This window comes from Anas acuta, chromosome 2 (assembly GCF_963932015.1).
Source record: "Anas acuta chromosome 2, bAnaAcu1.1, whole genome shotgun sequence".
NCBI lineage: Eukaryota > Metazoa > Chordata > Aves > Anseriformes > Anatidae > Anas > Anas acuta.
The window spans coordinates 19,940,789-19,958,166 of NC_088980.1; the positions used below are offsets into that span (position 1 = coordinate 19,940,789).

General features: G+C 34.7%; 1 protein-coding gene across 4 annotated transcripts in view; it reads left to right on the top strand.

The window, feature by feature from the left end:
• NEBL (nebulette) overlaps positions 1-17,378 on the top strand; it is a 255,761-nt gene that overhangs the window by 197,539 nt on the left and 40,844 nt on the right. The window contains exons 10-19 of one of the 4 annotated variants that reach the window (XM_068673774.1): positions 1,145-1,252; positions 2,495-2,605; positions 5,458-5,568; positions 7,847-7,957; positions 8,566-8,676; positions 9,003-9,113; positions 9,601-9,705; positions 12,533-12,625; positions 16,470-16,562; positions 16,946-17,033. The exons of 2 other annotated variants lie outside the window; for them this stretch is intronic. In XM_068673774.1, the coding sequence (XP_068529875.1) occupies positions 1,145-1,252; positions 2,495-2,605; positions 5,458-5,568; positions 7,847-7,957; positions 8,566-8,676; positions 9,003-9,113; positions 9,601-9,705; positions 12,533-12,625; positions 16,470-16,562; positions 16,946-17,033 (1,042 nt within the window). The remainder of the gene's footprint in view (positions 1-1,144; positions 1,253-2,494; positions 2,606-5,457; positions 5,569-7,846; positions 7,958-8,565; positions 8,677-9,002; positions 9,114-9,600; positions 9,706-12,532; positions 12,626-16,469; positions 16,563-16,945; positions 17,034-17,378) is intronic. One more of the 4 variants, XM_068673771.1, reaches the window with a different exon arrangement.

Below are 17,378 nucleotides of genomic sequence, written 5' to 3' on the forward strand. Positions count from 1 at the left end.
TCATTTAAGCAAAGCAAGGCTTCTATAATTTCACCCTGGATACAGCTGATTAAATCCATCATGAAGAAAATGCAGTGCTTTAAAGTCAGGTATACACAATCAGAAGTAAATCTTGCAAAGAGAAAAATGCAACATTTTAATAATGATTAAATCGGGCACAAAAGTGTACTACAAATGACAGTGATGTATAATGTATATTCAATCAGAAGCACTCCATGAGGAGAGTGTTTTTGCAGAATTTGAACCTAACACAAAAGTCTGTCAATGGAAGAAATTCTGAACATTTTTCTCAGATTTGGACATCAGGATTCTTGAAGAGACATATATATTTAAATGACATTACTCATTCTGAATATCATATTTTGATATTTGTTTTCTTTTATGTCTTGTGTAGAATATTGCATGGTATCACACACTGATTGATTGATTGATTGAAATAAATAATGTGTTTGCCCATGGTGACATACACTGCCTTAATAAAAGTGTATGAATGAACAAGTCTAGGAGCTTCTCCAGGTTGCCAGACAAAGTGTATTTGGTTTGAAAGTTAGCATAAAGTTGTATGTTGGTGTCTTAACCCTGTGTACTTCAATGTGATTTTGCTACTAGCTTTAAGCAATGGCAATGACCATTGATAGCTGTGAGAAGAAGTTGGAGCAAGACCACACCCTACTGAGGCAGTAGTTTTCTTCCATTTTCCCCTCCTCCAGGTGCAAACAAAAGTGTTTCAGAATGGTACTCTGCAGTCCGAAAGACAGACCCTTGGAGCCTGGCTGTAAAACAGATTTGTTGTTGTTGCAGTAGTAAATGTGCTGTTTTATGGAACCATGACAGAGGATCCTACTGAAAAGCTGCCAACTGATCAGACAGGTCACTCAGCAAAAATCATGCAATTCATTAAAGATTGTGACTGGTGCTCCTCACTTCTTCTACTGAGTTCAAAGTTCACCATTTTTAAGTCTGATGTATTGAAGCAAAGGAATAAACAATTCCAGAAAAAAGTTTCCTTAACTAGCTGCCTTGTCTCTCCAACAGATTAAATTTGGAAGGAGTCTTGTAAGTCAAAAACCTATAGGGAACTGTAGCAAGCAATCAGATCTCACATTTTCTCTGCTGTTAACAGTACTTATTTTAATTTTTCCAGGTCAAGTACAAAGAGAATTACGAGAAATCTAAAGGCAGATCAATGCTGGAGTTTGTGGATACACCGATGTACCAAGTTTCAAAGGAGGCTCAAAAGATGCAAAGTGAGGTTAGTAAAATTTGCTTGAACTAGCAAAATTTAGATCAACAGAGAGGCTAACAGACATCTTGTACTCAGGTTAAGTAAATAGATGAAGTAGATCATAAAGGCACTGTATACTGAGGATGGGGTAGGAACAGAGTTCTCTTTTCTGTAGTTCAGTTCTTCCTTCAAAACATTTTTTTTTTGATAAAGGCTGTAGGTGATAAGACTGGACATACTGTATACTGCATCCCTTTTGAGAATTGGGAAGAAGCTCAAGAGGTCACTTGGATCAGAAATTGTTGACTTTTTACTGAACACCCTTTATCTCCTCCCTTGAGGAGGCAGAGATGCTATTGGACTGAAAACTTAGGGAGGAGATTATGAGCAAGGTAGTGCAGGCTTTTTCTCTTCAGGTTAATGGCATGCTGTGGGGGAAAACACCTTAGTGGTCTCTGGATTGCTCTTTCTGGCTCTGTAGTCTCCTGTTCCCTGTCTGCTTTCATATCACCAAAGAGAGAGAGAGCAGTAGGAAGTTTTGCAGAAGCAGGCAGTAAGTATGGGTGAAGGACCAAATTCTTTTGCGTTTAATTCCTTTTTTAACAAAGGAGGGTTCTCAGGTGGGAGGGATTGGAGCTGCCAAACCTGGTCCAGGCTCATGCTTTAACTACAATGTGCTCCTGCCCCATCAGCCTGGGAACTCAGCATGGGGGATGAACTGGTCCTGAGCTCCAGGGAAGCATCAGCTATCCTAAGTCAGGCCATATTTTTTCAAGCTTTTTTTGTAAAAACTTCCAGTGGTGGAGGTTTTGTGAGTTTCTAGGCAAATGAGTCCAGTGCTTCACTAGCCATACCAAGATTTTTTTTTTCACATTTTGTCCTGTGTCTCTGTTGTTGCAGTTTGATTCCATTATTCTTCCTGTGTCATGGAAAACTGATGATTTTGTCCTCTTGTTAGAAACTTTAATGTGTTTAAAAGCCATTACCTTGTGTACCATTTGTCTTTTCTGTACTGAACAAATTGTTTTTTCATAGATCATCTTAGACACTCTTTGGAAATATCACACATGTTTTTTATCTAAATTGCATGTGTATATAATTACATCTCGTATAGGTAATCTAAATAATAAAATGAGTAATAACATTGCTTATTAATGTGATAACTAATTTCTGGCATAGCTCATTTCTGAGTCTGTTTACAGTGCTCTTTCTGAAATATGTTTGGAAATGAACGTCATGTACCACTAATTGTTGTTTTTGCTTCAACAGAAAATGTATCGCAAAGAATTTGAAGAAAGTCTCAAGGGAAAGCCCTCAATGGATTTAGACAAGACCCCAGAGTTCTTGCATATAAAACAAGTCACTAACCTTCTGAAGGAGGTAGACATTTTTTTACTTCACTTTTGTTGTTCTTACTGAGAGTGATGCTGGTTATTTCTCATTTACAAACTACTGAGTGCTGAACAACTTACAGTTAATGCTATAGCTAAATATAAAAGCAATGTCATGAATAAAAGTTGCAATATCATTTTATATTCTGAATAGTCTTGTAGTAAGAATTCATACTTTTTGAAGTTTCCTTTATGAACATAATGAAATGATAAGGTTCAGCACACCTGAATCAGAAAAAGAGTTAAATGAACAAATCAGGTGATTCCATAGAAAATGGATCGTCGGCAAGACATTCCCTGTGAGGGCCTCAATTTTGGAATTTGTTCCTTCCCCTGTGCTCAAATAGCCCAAAATTGGTGACCTTCCAGGCATGCTGCAAAAGACATCTGTTTGATAGGGTTTTGGAGAGGGCCTGGAGTTTGCTTTCCAGATAGATGAAGGGGTGAAAATGAAGGTGTCTGTTGATATCCAGATGGCTGTTTTTCCTTTTGGGTAATTATTTTTAGTTTGTGATAGTCTGTTGTATTTATATGGATGCCTTGAGCTATGTGCAAGCCACTTTTAACTAATTTAATTCAAATAATTATTTATCACATGTTTTGAATGAAAGTTAAGACAACCAAAATTCCATATTACATAATCTGCTTTAAGTAAATTTTGTTAGAAGGAGTGGATTTTCTGTATGTCCATTGTTTCTTTAATATTTGTCCAATATTCTTCAGTTGCATATGGAATTGTAAATTAAATCACTTTCTTTTCTGTGACTGAGAATCCTTCTATTTTTGGTCTTTTTATGTTATTAATCAAAACTGTTTTCTTGTTAAGTTTTGAGTACTGGTTAGTACTATACATTAGATTTATTATTTGACCAAACTTAGAAGTAAATATATCCGAAAACACTAACATAAAATTCATAGTTAGAAATATCCATCTTCTCCATTTGAATTTTGGATCCAACAGTATCCTGTTATTTATTTATTTATTTAATTATTTATTGCATTAAGGATTGATTGTTTTGCTATAGCCCAGATGGATGGAATTGAGGATGTAAGAATTAAAAACCCTTGGCTCTTGTTCCTTGCCTTGTTCTTAAAATAGCTTTTCCCAGTCTAAGCTGTGGGAAAAGACTTTCCTTTCAGATATTTCTTTATTATTCATTCTCTAATAAATAATTTATTTCTATAAGCTTGACTGTCAGATAGACAAGTCCCAAGTTCAGTCCAGTTTATGTAATATCATTCTATGCATACAAAACTCTATTCTTGTGCGCTTGCTGACTAGGGAAAAATGCAAATGCTTGCATTTCATTGAGTTAATCTTGCTGCTTGCTGAGTGTCCACAGAAGTGGACAGTGCATGCATAGTTGCAGATGTGCTGTAAATTTACATCTTTGAAAACTTTCAAGTGTGTTCCTTGCATAGTGCTACATGCAATAAGCTGTTCCCTATTTCTTACCTCGTCAAATTATACAACTCATTACTTAGGAAATAAGGCATATCTGTTAGGCAGAGGGGAAGAAAGAAAGAAAACGGAAATGGCATTTTTAATGCACAAAGGTACAGAATTACAGATCTTATATCCACATTCAAGGAACAGTATCCAAAACCAAAGATTACACAGGTCAATTTAATTATTATCTTTCAAGATTCAGGAAAATAATGTACTTCAGAGTCAAGGATGTTTTTGTGTGAAGGTTAATAATAAAATTTAAATAGATATTGCATCAAACAATGTGGAGAACCTGGTGTTATTAAAAAATGAATTATTATTTTTAGTATTTTATGTCAGCTGTGTTTCAGCTAATTCTGTTGCCTTCTCACTATAGAAATTTCTGCAAATATGTTGCATTTTGTTTCTCTGGAACAACTTTCACAACTCTGTCAGAAGAGAGAACTGAATTTAGTAATTTTAATTTAAGTTTTCTGCTTGTTGTAGAAGATGTTTCTCATGATAGAGAAGCTTCTTTAAAAAATATCAGGTCTTCTATTTAAAAAAATATTCCTGAGACAATGGTGCCTGCTTCTTATAAAGTCAATACATGATTAAGAGCATTATGTCTATATAAATTCTTCTAAAAAGACATTTTCTCCAAATGCCTTATAATTTCCTTGCATTAAACAAACAAACAAACAAATAATACAAACCTGGATATGGAAAGAGCATTTAAAAATCCTACAAAACGTAAAAGATTTTCCACTTTCACTAGGCTTACATTAGTTTTCTAGGAACTAGAAAGAAGAAGAGGAACCAAATGTCTGCAGGCAGATTCTAGTGTGCTTTTAATTTTATACTTAACACTTGAGTACTTTGTAGGCTGCAGTTGCCAAATGTTGATAGATCATATCAATGCAGTGTCTGAGGGGAGCAGAAGAGAAATGGTAGGAGTATTGCTTCTACATTATAATTTCTCAAACAGTCATTTTATCATGTCCTAATACAGTTTTTAGGGCATCCATCCTGATTGTGATGCCATTAGTGAAAAGGAGGTAAAAATGGGAGCACAGCAGATACTGGCCTGCATAAAAGCAAGTGTTACCACAATTGAAGTATCTGTAGATAGGCAGCTGAGGCCCCCAAACAACATGCTAGCACTGTGTAAGAGTGGATTATTTGTCAGGAGCATAACAGAAAAATACATGGCTATATTAAAACCTTTCCACTTTTGCAACATTGTACCTTTAGATTTGATAATTTCCAATTCTATTTTAACTCTGAAACCTTCCGTTAATTCATATTTCATAGAAATTTCAAAGATACCCTTCAGACATTTAATAAGTGGCATTTCTTTTCAAGATCTTCCACACAATGTTAAATGGAGAAATCTCTCTTTAAATCCTTAGAAAGAGTATAGAAAAGATTTGGAAGAATGGATGAAAGGAAAAGGAATGACAGTGTTTGAAGATACGCCGGATTTGATTAGAGTGAAAAACGCAGCTCAGATACTAAATGAGGTATGTTATGCTAGTCAAGGTTATTGATGTCAGAGAAAGTTCACTCTTTATGACATACTCTATTGAATATATTCCTTTCCTTTAACATAATCTACAATAAAATATGTAAGTATTGAAACTAAGGCTCTTTCTGTTTTGCTTTAAGAACATAGACAAAGTCTGGAAAAAAGCTTATGACAAATATTCCAGATTTTCAGGCAATGAAAAGGTCAATGGAAATTGTTAGAGGGGTTAGTAGGCACAGAATTTAAAATTGCATTAAAATTCGTTTTTCAGTCTACTTGTTTGTTCAACTAGTATGACTAATGGAAAGAGTTTGGACTTGCAAAGAAAAGTCAATGAAATAATTTCCAGTTTTTTGAATCTTGTGTCTGTTATTTGAAAACAAATATTGGTAATGACTGTCAGACAACTTTGAAAGAACTTTTATCCAAATAACCTGTTCTATTTGTGAAAACATTTTTAGAGCTGCTCCTGAAGCTCATTTCTTGAGCTTGAGGTTCATCCTTTGCAAATAGACAGGTAGAGGCTTCTTCCAGAGCACATTTTTAGAACTGAACTTTGGTATTAATGGTGTTGGGATATGTTCTGGAGGTTACCTGGAAGCACACAGGTGTGCAACCTACTCCTATTGAAGGGCTGGGAGTGGAAGACTCAGTGACTGCATCTCCATAAGACTGTCCTGAGGAACGTGTGGCCTGACTTGTGCTTGGAAAGACTGCATACTTCCCTGAGACACAAGTTCCAAAGCTGGTGCCACTCATTATGTGGAAGAGCTTGTCAGGCTGCCTGGGACACAGCAATGGGGCCGGAGGGTGTGGAAAAGAAAAAGGGAATGGGAAAGAAGCTTGTGCTCCACCTCACATTTTTGTGTGTGTCATTCTTTAAGAGCAATATATATATTTATATATTCCATATTCTTTTGATGTGTGTAAATACATTACATATTCACACACATATAAATATATAGCCATAATAACCAGAGGAACTCTTGTGCATAGGGCTGATCAATGTAAACAAGTGCAGCTATGCATATAGCTGTAACTCCCAGGGTTACCTTTTCCTTGGTGTTTTACACACTGGGAAGCTAAGGGAAAGCATCTGCCATTCCACCTTTAGCAGAGAGGAATTGAGACAGAACGTCTTCTCACAGGATAATTTATACTGTTTATATTTTTATATATTTTTTATATATTTTTATATATTTTTATAATTTATACCAATAAAAATTTTGGAATTTTGGAAGTGGGGAGTAGTTTTAGCATGTTTATTTCCATATCAGAGTGAGACAGAGATTTAAGGTAAAGTATTTCTGCTCTTTTTCTTGTTACTTTATGCTGTATGTGTTTAGAGCATTGTAATAAAGACATTTTTCTTCCCCCACCCTTTTTTTTTTTCCTAAGTAACTTAAAAACGGCTAATGAACAGGAAATTTAAGCATAAGTATTTATTTTGAAAAAAAGTTACACATTTTCCATGAGCAGAGATAAACTATAATATAAAAAGATATTGCTATAGTATCAGAAATAGCAGTGTCCAAGAAAATAATATATATATATATATATTTATTAAAATAATTACAACTATTGTATATTTCAGTATTACTGAATATATGTATATCATGGATATTTTAATATCATTTGTTGATGAACAAGAAATACATCCTCGCTTGGATAAGCTCAAGATGAAATATTCATTTGTTTCCTGTATTGGTTATTTATAATTTATACTGTGGGGGAAAAGAAGCAATCATGAATGAGTACAGCCACTTGTCTAATGGCTGTGGTTCAGGAAAGACCTATTAAATGAATAAATTACAACATCTTGTTCTGAAAGTTCACTGGAAACAATTCTGTACAGTATTTGATTTCTATCATGTACTCTTCATAAATAAAATATTTTCTTAAAAGTAAAATGTGTTTCAATTAGGCTCGCATCAAGTACCAGATTATTACACTAGGTTTTGCAGAGCTAAACTGCCCCTTTACTGCAGAGGATAATTACAACAAGCTATATGGACTGATTCTCACACCCCCTGCCAAACTGAAAATTCAGTGGTAGTTTTTGTACATTCTGTGAATATCTCCTAAAGTTTTTCTCTTGTAGTTTGTTACATGTTATGCTAACCAAACCTTGCCAAGACTCTTGAGAACTGTCACCCTCTACTTGAGATTTTTGACTGAGTCAAAATTCTGGCTCTTATATTGTGTCTTGCATAAAAATCTACCTGTAACTCTCTGGCTATTGTGAATCTAATGTACGAAGTTTTGCCTTACAGAAACAATATAAGAAGGACCTGGAAACTGAAATTAAAGGGAAAGGCATGCAAGTTGGTCCAGATACTCCTGAGATAAGACGAGCCAAGAAAGCTTCTGAAATTGCAAGCACTGTAAGTTCCTGTACACGATGCAATCTTTCAGTCTGTCAGAATTACTGTCACTGAGAATTCCACGTGACACCCGATCTACACAGTAGGCATACCACAGATTTCTCTAAATACCTAGTCTGTTGAGCTGCGTGGAGTCTAAACGTTGTGTAGTCCACGTATGGGGAAAGATAAGTGTTCCCAGAGCTTTGACCCATGCCTGGCCTAGATGGTATTCAGTGGTGGCAGGCGAGGCTGCTTGTTTTGGTAGGGCCAAACAATAAATGGAGCTAGAATGATGCTAACGGCTTTATGACCTCAGTCTCTCCAAGAATAGATGAGGGATAAAAACTTCTGTCTTCATATGCCTCTGATTGTGGCTGCCAAAGTTGAAAAGATGCATGGATGTGAAAGGCTACATCAAAGTAAGCACTCTCTTAAAAGGATGTTTAACCTGTTAACAGGTGTGTTGTAGGTAGGTTCTACAAAGATAATGCTGTAGACAGTATAACATCAAAAGTTATTTGGTGTTTCATAGATACTGCTCAATGAAATTGTACCGAGTAATGTATGAACAATGTTAAGGATTTGGTTGTTGGACATATGAGTGACTCCAATGTTATTATTTTCAGAAAGAATATAAGAAAGACTTGGAGAATGAAATTAAAGGGAAGGGAATGGAAGTGGGCATGGATACTCCTGATATACAACGAGCAAAGAAAGCTTCTGAAATTGTAAGCCAGGTGAGTACAGAATGAATCTGTTAACATTACTTTTGAAGTGAAACAGAATGAGATGTTAAAGATACTTGTGCTAAAAGGAATAAGCAGTGTGCAGTAAAACAAAACAAACAACAACAAAAAAACACAAACCAAACAAAAAAAACAAAAAACAAAAAACAGGTTACATGAATAGAAGCAATTCTTTTGAGGTCTAATCATTGCTGTCAGAATAGCTTAGAAGAAAACATACAAATAACTGCAGAATTAGTTATGTTGCGTACTCAGGGATATTGTTTTACTTTGTTTTACATTCCTTTATTTAATTTTATTTTGTTCTATTTTTGCAGAAAGAATATAAAAAGGATCTTCAGACTGAAATTATAGGAAAAGGAATGCAAGTTGGTCCGTATACTCCTGAAATACAAAGGGTCAAAAGGGCTTCAGAAATAGCAAGCCAGGTAGGCATAGTTCAAAGGCTAACTGTTCTAATTGCTCAATTAATTGCTCAAAATGCTAGCTCTGTAGATGGTATCATACCCATATTAAATGCATTTACACATAGTAAAAATCTTACTGCCTGATTCTTATTTGTATTTAGGCCTATTATGCCATCTAAATTGATTTGAATTGTGTACATCTATCACAGAATCACAGAATTTCTAGGTTGGAAGAGACCTCAAGATCATTGAGTCCAACCTCTAACCTAACACTAACAGTCCCCACTAAACCATATCCCTAAGCTACTTGCAGGTCTTTCTACATTACCTAAAAGGAAGGAAAAAAAAATAAATAGAAGAATATCACAGAGGAGAGTGGTTGAAATAAATACTGTACAATGCTGTTGAGGTTCATCAACAATAAGCAATTTTTTGTTGCAGTTTGGTTATTCTCAGCCCTAAGAAAGCAGGAAATTGATATTTTAAAAGCATTTTTTTTTTTTTTCAGAAAATGTACAAAGATGAAGCAGAGAAGATGCTCTGTAACTATTCTGCTGTCCCAGACACTCCAGAGATGGAGAGGATAAAAAGTACTCAGAAAAACATCAGTGCAGTGAGTAACAGTGATTTTCTCTTCACTTGCAACTTTTCAGATATTTTCAGTTTAAATAGGCTCTCTAGTGCCTCAGCATGAAGTAGGGAACATATGAGTAAATGTTCTTTGATCCATTTGCATAATTTTCCTGGCAAAGACTGTATCACTCATTTCTTTCAGTAAAAAAAAAATAAATAAAAAAATACAGTTTTTCTAGGTGTGACACTTATTTTGAATTGCTAAACCACTTTATCACCTTGCCAAGCCACAGTTATTTTTGAATGAAGATTTCTTTTCTTTTTCCATCAAGCCCCAGGAAGTATTTTATTTAAACGTACAAGAAAGCTAAGGCTTGTTACTGTGCACACAGGATTTTTCATCTGTTTCCTATCATATATACAGAATACCAAGGTTCTAGGATAGAATTAGAACACAGCAAGTTTCATAAATATATATCTAATTATTTTATTTTACCCTGGTTACATTTTTTAAAATTTTATGCTAGATTTAAGTTTCAGTCTGTTCCTATATAAATTATGTGCTTAGATTTCCAAGGTTGCCCATTTTGTGATTCAGTTCCATTCAGTTCCAGTTGTATGTGCCCATTAATTCTGGTGTTTGTAATTCTGGCTTTGCTTGTAATATAACAGGGAAGAAAAGACAAAGGGCAAATTTAGCCTCCAGAATCCAGTTAGCGTCTGTTTTTCTGGCAGACTAATTATACTAATAAAACCAATGATTTGAGAGAAAGGCATTGAAGTTACTTAAATATTTTAGTATTATCTGGCACAGATGTGATTTTTAGTTTAGAGAGACCCTCAGCTTCACCACCTGCTCTTTTTCTTCCATCACGTGAGAACAGCTGAGAGCTACATCTTCCTAATACAAGCTGTTGACAGGCCCATTGGCCCCAGTTTTGTTTCTTGTAGTTTGTTGCCTCTTGGTTTTGAATGGAACTCAGCTGCATAGTGTGAAGGTGGTTGTCACCATATCTCCTGTTACTGGCATCCTAACATCCTAACATGCTACACTGAAACTTTATGTAATGGAAAGGATTCCAGCTTGCATCTACTGTTCTGCTTTCCTCTCTGCTCCAGTTTTTAATAGCTTTTGGTGGAGTCCTCAGTGGGTCTAAGCAGAGTGGACTGACAGATACCAGCATACCTTCCACTACTTAATTGTTAGGATTCTTTATAACATAAAATAATAAAATGTACATCTTTGAGGTTGGTTGAGTTTATTTTGCGATCCCCATTTTTCTATATCTGAAGTGGATCCTCCAAATGTAAGAAAGCAGCTCATAGGTGAGATTGAACGATCATTTCTTTTCTTTCTCTTCATTTCAATCTTTCAGCACCCTGTGCAATTTAGTTTATGAAGGTAAGTTACTCTTTACTAACTCGAGGGAGCAGTGCTCATGTAGAAGAAGTTAATGACCCTTAATAGGCTTTTGATTTTGGATTTTCTCTGAAGTATTTTTCTGCCTTATGGGACAAAAAAAAATGTGACTAGCTCTGCAGATAAGATCAGTGCTGCTTTTAGCTCACTAGCTCATTTGGCAGATGATTTACAATAGGGTTTTTACTGCACAGTCTTCTCTTTCATAGAAAAATTCCTTGCTCTGGTATTTTTTACCACTCCCTTCTTGGTAGTGGAGAAAAGTGTATTTTAGGTCAGTTGACTTTGTAAATCTTTCTACCTTCTACTGACATGTTTGTGCAGAAGAATTTTCAAGTTCTTACTCATAAGCTGTCTCTGTTCTCACATGGTAAAACAAAATTCTAAATTGTTAAAGGTTTTCTGAATATTTGAAAAATTACTTACATACATTAAATAATTCACTCTCCTCTAGAACATTTAGCAATACTGGTCATCCTAGTTTACACAGGTTTTCAAGGAAGTAAGAAAAATGATGTTTTATTGTTTCAGGCTTGAGAGAAATAAAATTTTAAAAGTAGTTAAATAAATCTTTGTTTAAGAAAAGCAGAAATAATATATTGTAAAGATTTTTTTATAAACTCCAGGATAGACTTGTGTTTAAATTACCAGCCTGGAAATACAAATACAACTTATTTAAGAGTTTTGCAATTTGAACTGGTGCTTTATGGTTATTTAAATTACAGCCACATTTAGAATTTGTGGAGCAGTAATTTAATGTCTCCTTCAGTAACTCTGAGTGATTTATTCTACTGTTGTGCTTTGTATTCTATCCTTTATTAAAACAATTGAAATAGAGATCTAGAAATGTGTTTCTTTTCATAAGTGAGCTTTGTTTGTAGATGCAGTCCTCAGCTTTCTGGCTTGAACCCAGAAGTTAAAAATTGCATGACTTGGATTGTAGCTCTGGCTCTTCTGGTTATTTGATCATGAATATGTCAATTTTCTTGTTTGTTAAATTAGAAATAGTTTTATCTATTCACATCTCAGAGCATTTTAAGATCTGAAGATTAAAAGCAATTCAAATCTTGCATGTACATGCACGTTCAATTAAATTGAAATCAGTGAGATTACTCAAGCATAAAGTTGCATTTTTAAATGTTTATAGATTATGATCTAAATTTTAATATTATTTCCAAAGACAAAGCTTTCATTACAAATACTTATAAATAGCTGAGGTCATTCTAAAGGATGATAATAGATTATCTGGTTTACAGTTGATAACAAACAACATTATTACAGTTATTGATAATTGGTGTGATTTATGAAAAATTAAAGTATTTGCTTTCATGGCAAGATTTATAGTCAGATCAATTTGAAACCTGGAAAATTGCCTAGCCCTTTTATGAGAACTTGTACTTGCAATACTAACAGTCTTATAATTACTTTTTCTTTTGGGGAAATGAAGGTGTTTTATAAGAAGGAAGTAGGAGCTGGCACAGCTGTAAAAGAGACTCCAGAGATTGAAAGAGTAAAGAAAAATCAACAGAATATTAGTTCGGTAAGTGCTATTAGCATTAATTATTCTTACATGAGTAAATGGTCTTTTTTTTTTAATCCTTTTGTTTACTAAAAATTCTACATCTTAATATTACACATCTCATTCAAATACCACTCCACTGGATTTTGGATATAATGCTCCATTCTAGTGGTGTTCTTCTGAGTCCAAAGGTAGTTCAAACAGAAACATCTTAAAATATAGGAAAAAAACTTTTAACTAAATATTTGAGGAAATAATTTTGTTTTTCAAGAGTGAGAAACATGAAATATATTTCCTGATATGACAGACTGAGCTGCAGTCATAATTTGCAATTTAGAAAAATATCATATGACAAAAAGAAAATCTTTAAAGTTCCTATAGTCTGCATATATTACACAGCATTTGTTACAATTTGCACTTCAGGAAAAAAATGGATGTCCAGAATCAAGCTACATGAGAAGGTGGAGTGTCTATGCCTCTATATGTGCTGATGATACGTTGATCTGTGGACCTGATGAAACCAGTTCTGAAATAGTATTGTTTGTCTATGGATGACCAATGTTTCTGGCACTTTAGTGGTCCACTAAAAGTAAAATATCAGAAAGAGTTTTCAACAAGTACGACACGCTCTTTCGGTAACATGGCAAATACATGGCAAAGCTTGGGGGAAAAAGGAAAAGTAACTGTTGAACAAGAAAACAGTCCTAATGGCATTGTTGTGTTTTGTTATGGAGTCTGTTGTTCCTGTCATGACATTTCTGATCATTAGAAAATTAAAAAAAAAAAAAAAAAAAGAGTTTGAAAGTAACACATATAAATGACAGTAGATTGTGTTTAAATCTTATCTGAAATCCAAATTAAGGACTTGGTACAACTATTTTAGTATAATTTCCTTGTTAAATACTGCATTTCCCAACAAAGTAAGGCCAGGTAGGGAATTTCAATAAGATTTTGAAAAATAATATTTTCCCTGGATTTTTTCTCTGCTCAATCACTTTTCATTTTTTATTTTCATTTTGAGTCCTGTGCAATTTACAGATTCAGTGCAAGATATCACCTTGAAATAGTTTTTCTGGTTGTGAAGCTGTTGGTTGTGTTTGTTTAGTTTCTTTCTAATGAGAGTGCTTTTGTTCTTATTTTTCTTCTGCAAATGTGTTTCTTTTCTTTCATCTTTCTCTTCCTCTCCTCCCCTTTGCCTTTTCTCCTTTCCCTTTCTCTTTCCCCCCTTTCTTTTCTTTTTCCCCCTTCTCCTTCTGCCAGATTTGAAATGGTGTTCTAGAAACAGAAACCTACTTTCCAGATACCTCAGCCATATATTTTGAGAGTAGTCACACACATGCACATTCACACAGACAGAGGCTTATTAGGAGTAATCTTACTCTAATATTTTTTTACTCAGTACCTATCAAAGTGAAATGGAAAAATGCTATGCAGTGTTCTTGCTGTTTTAGAAATCCTAAACAATGGTGATGAGAGGAATATGAAAGATGGATCAGTATGCTAGTAAACATGCTTGAACAAAAGTATATCAAAAGAAACATAAAATATGTGAGTGGTTGTAGTGGTAGCCTAGTGGTTTAGTACCATGGCTTTTACCTTGCTAGTCTATGTGAAGAGCTAATATTTTACAAAAAGTATTTTATTGCATGTAGTATGCTTATGATTAGTAAAGTCTTGTATAGTAATTATTGAAAGGGTAGAATGCCAAATTTGAAGGCAATCTGAAAAAAACTTTTAAATTATTTGTCACTAAGACAAATGTATGTATTGTATGGTGTAATTTACAGGAGCCCCAAAGGAAATAATTTGTAAATTACACCAATTTACACTCTATTAGATTTGAACGCCTTGCACATATCTTTGAATTTAGCCAGAAGGACTTAGGACAGCTTTAAAACTGTTGTGCTAGATGAAACTTAATTTGATGCATATCAGCAGTGAAAAAAAAACCCCAAGAAAATCAGAAAAAACAGACCAAAATAACAGTCACTCTGCAATCAAACCATGCAAAAAAAAGTCCATTGCATCATGTTCTGAAAGTGATCAAATTATTCAAGGTTACATCTATTGGAGACAAATCTCAGAATAGTCTGTTTTCACAACTTAAAAAACAAGGTGGTGGCAGCCAGCATAGCTGATCTAATCTCACCTGTTGTGAAGAGTAGGTAGGATGAGTCAGCATCCAAAATAGCTGGGAGTCAAGATCTCACAAAACTTTACAAGTAAGCATCACACCCATGGACAATAACTGAATTTGAACCAAGAAGCTACAAATAACTAAGAGGATTTAAAAAAAATCTTCTTTACATTGAGGAACAGGAAGGTCTGGACACATCACTAGAAAGAAAGTTTTAGGGGAAAGATTGTAATTGTGTCTTTGCTTGTGTGAAATCCATGAGGAAACTCAGCACCAAAAATGTTGGAACCTGACTAAAACTCAAGCAGTTGAAGCATTTAAGGACTAACACTGCCAATTTTTAAGCTTACCTAATAGTCTCTATTAAAAGACCCTGTTTTCAGTAGTTTAATACTTCTGCCAGTCCTTTACTGTCTGGACTGAAATTTTCCATTTCTGGTCTGTGCTTTGGGCTGTTTTTGTTTTATTTATTAAATAATTTATTTATAAATTTCAGCCAAAGTAGCTTCCAAGAATGACCGCAGAGAAAAACAAGTTATTTTGTCCATGTTAAAAAAAATAAATAAATAAATTGGCTTCCTCCAGCAGTACCATGCCTTGGAGCAGAGAGCAGAATATTAGCAAGTGACATTTGGTACAACGGATTTGGGAAAAAAAAAAAATAAAGACCAGGGGTCAGGAACTGAAAGTGTAGAAGGGCTTGGCCACAGACAAAATGGAGAGGCCAGAGGTGGTGAAGGATGGACAGAATGGTGTGCTCCTGTGCATGGGTGCATCCTTCCAGAGGTTAAACTGAACCCAAGGCAGTTTAGACTCATTACTTCTTTGCTGTCAGCATGTGTCTGTGATACAAAATGTTCAAGTATTTTCTATTAGCCAAAATATTTTCCATTTCTTTAATGATGGTGTCCACAGTGGTACTAAATACTGGACAGATATTTAGTAACAGACTAAGAAAAAGACATTGCACTAATTTGTCCAAGATGGCCCTGTTGGATAGCATATAGAAAACCAGAAGATATGACATCTTTCTTTTTAGTACCATGTATGCCTACCTCACAACTCTCCAGATTGAATTCAAACTTTGGTACATACAGAGTATAATTGAAGAAATTCTTCTAGTTCTGTGTGTCTTTCAAATTATGGAGTCTAACATATCCAAACATACTGCTCTTCAGAATAGATGTGGTAAAATGTCACTAATTATGACAACATCTTCAAAGGTATCATCCATCCAAACATCCTCATTCTCCATAATGTGTCTGTTTATGTTTCCAGAGAACTTCAACCAGACTTTGAGGCCATCCACCCTTGTGAGGACACATTTTTGAAATGTTTGGTTTCTGTAATGGACTGATAGATTCCTATGTAAGACAATATAAGACCAAGTCATTGTCAGAGTGATGCAGATCTCGAAGCAGTACATGCAGCACCTCAGTTATAAACATAGCCACAATCTGATGTGATATAAGTTTATGCTGTAACAGTTTTAGGATACAAGGCATTTTATATGCACTCTGTGCTGCATCTTATCAAATAAGAATCATCTGAGACCCTAGTAATCTGTGTCAGAAATTAAATATAACTGTTCCTGTTCAGGTCAGTAGTGTTGGTAGGTCTGGTCTAGCGCTGTGGTGCATGCAAGGGACAGATTATAAAACTTGTGTTGTGGTTGAGTACTTGTCTATATCTTTGAGTTGCTAATATTTTATAATATTTATTGTGCAGATTAAATACAAAGAAGAAATTCAGCATGCAACAGCTATTTCTGATCCACCTGAACTAAGAAGAGTCAAGGAAAACCAGAAGAATATAAGCAATGTGTGCCCCGTTTTCATTGCTTGCAGTCTTTGCTGTGTTAAATGTGTTTGTGCCTCTGTGAATATATCTGTGATGCTTGTGCTAGTTCCTGTTTGCTCACAAAGACTAACCAATTAATGGTAAGAAGGTAACTCTTTAGCCTTGCCCTTTGATTAACATCATTGAGAGTGAAATATTCCTGCTGAAGTATAAGTTGTTTACCTCTGAAATAGAGGAACCGTAAGAGAGGTTGAGTACTAAGTGTCATGATGAAAGATGAGTGTGTTTACTAAGGAATAATATTTTCCAACAAAATGCAGTGTGCTCTTTGATGATTTCTAACACACTGCTGTATTTCTGTTACTTGGAAGTCTCTGTGTGATATCTTATGCCATGTTCACTAGGTTCAGTACAAAGAACAGCTCTGCAAGGCTACACCTGTGAGTGTCACTCCAGAGATCGAAAGAGTCAAGAGGAATCAAGAGAATGTCAGCACGGGAAGTTGCTCTTATTTCATCTTTTGTATAAATGCTGCGTGCAGATGATGAGTAAGAAATTCTGCCTGTGCCCTTTCTTTAGTTAGGCATGGGCCTAACTAAATGGAATTACCTGAAAACTCTCTTTTAGGAAGCAACTAGAAAAGCCACTGCTTGGTTCAGAAAATGGCACGTAAAGTAGCACGTACTCAAATAAATGGCTGTACTTTTTTTGAAACTTTATTCTCTGTCTTGGATATTTGCAGAAAACCTTAATTTATTTATTTATATATAAATATTTTAAACAATATCTTTTCTCCAGCTTTTTTTTTTTTTTTTTTTTTTTCCTTTAATTAAAATA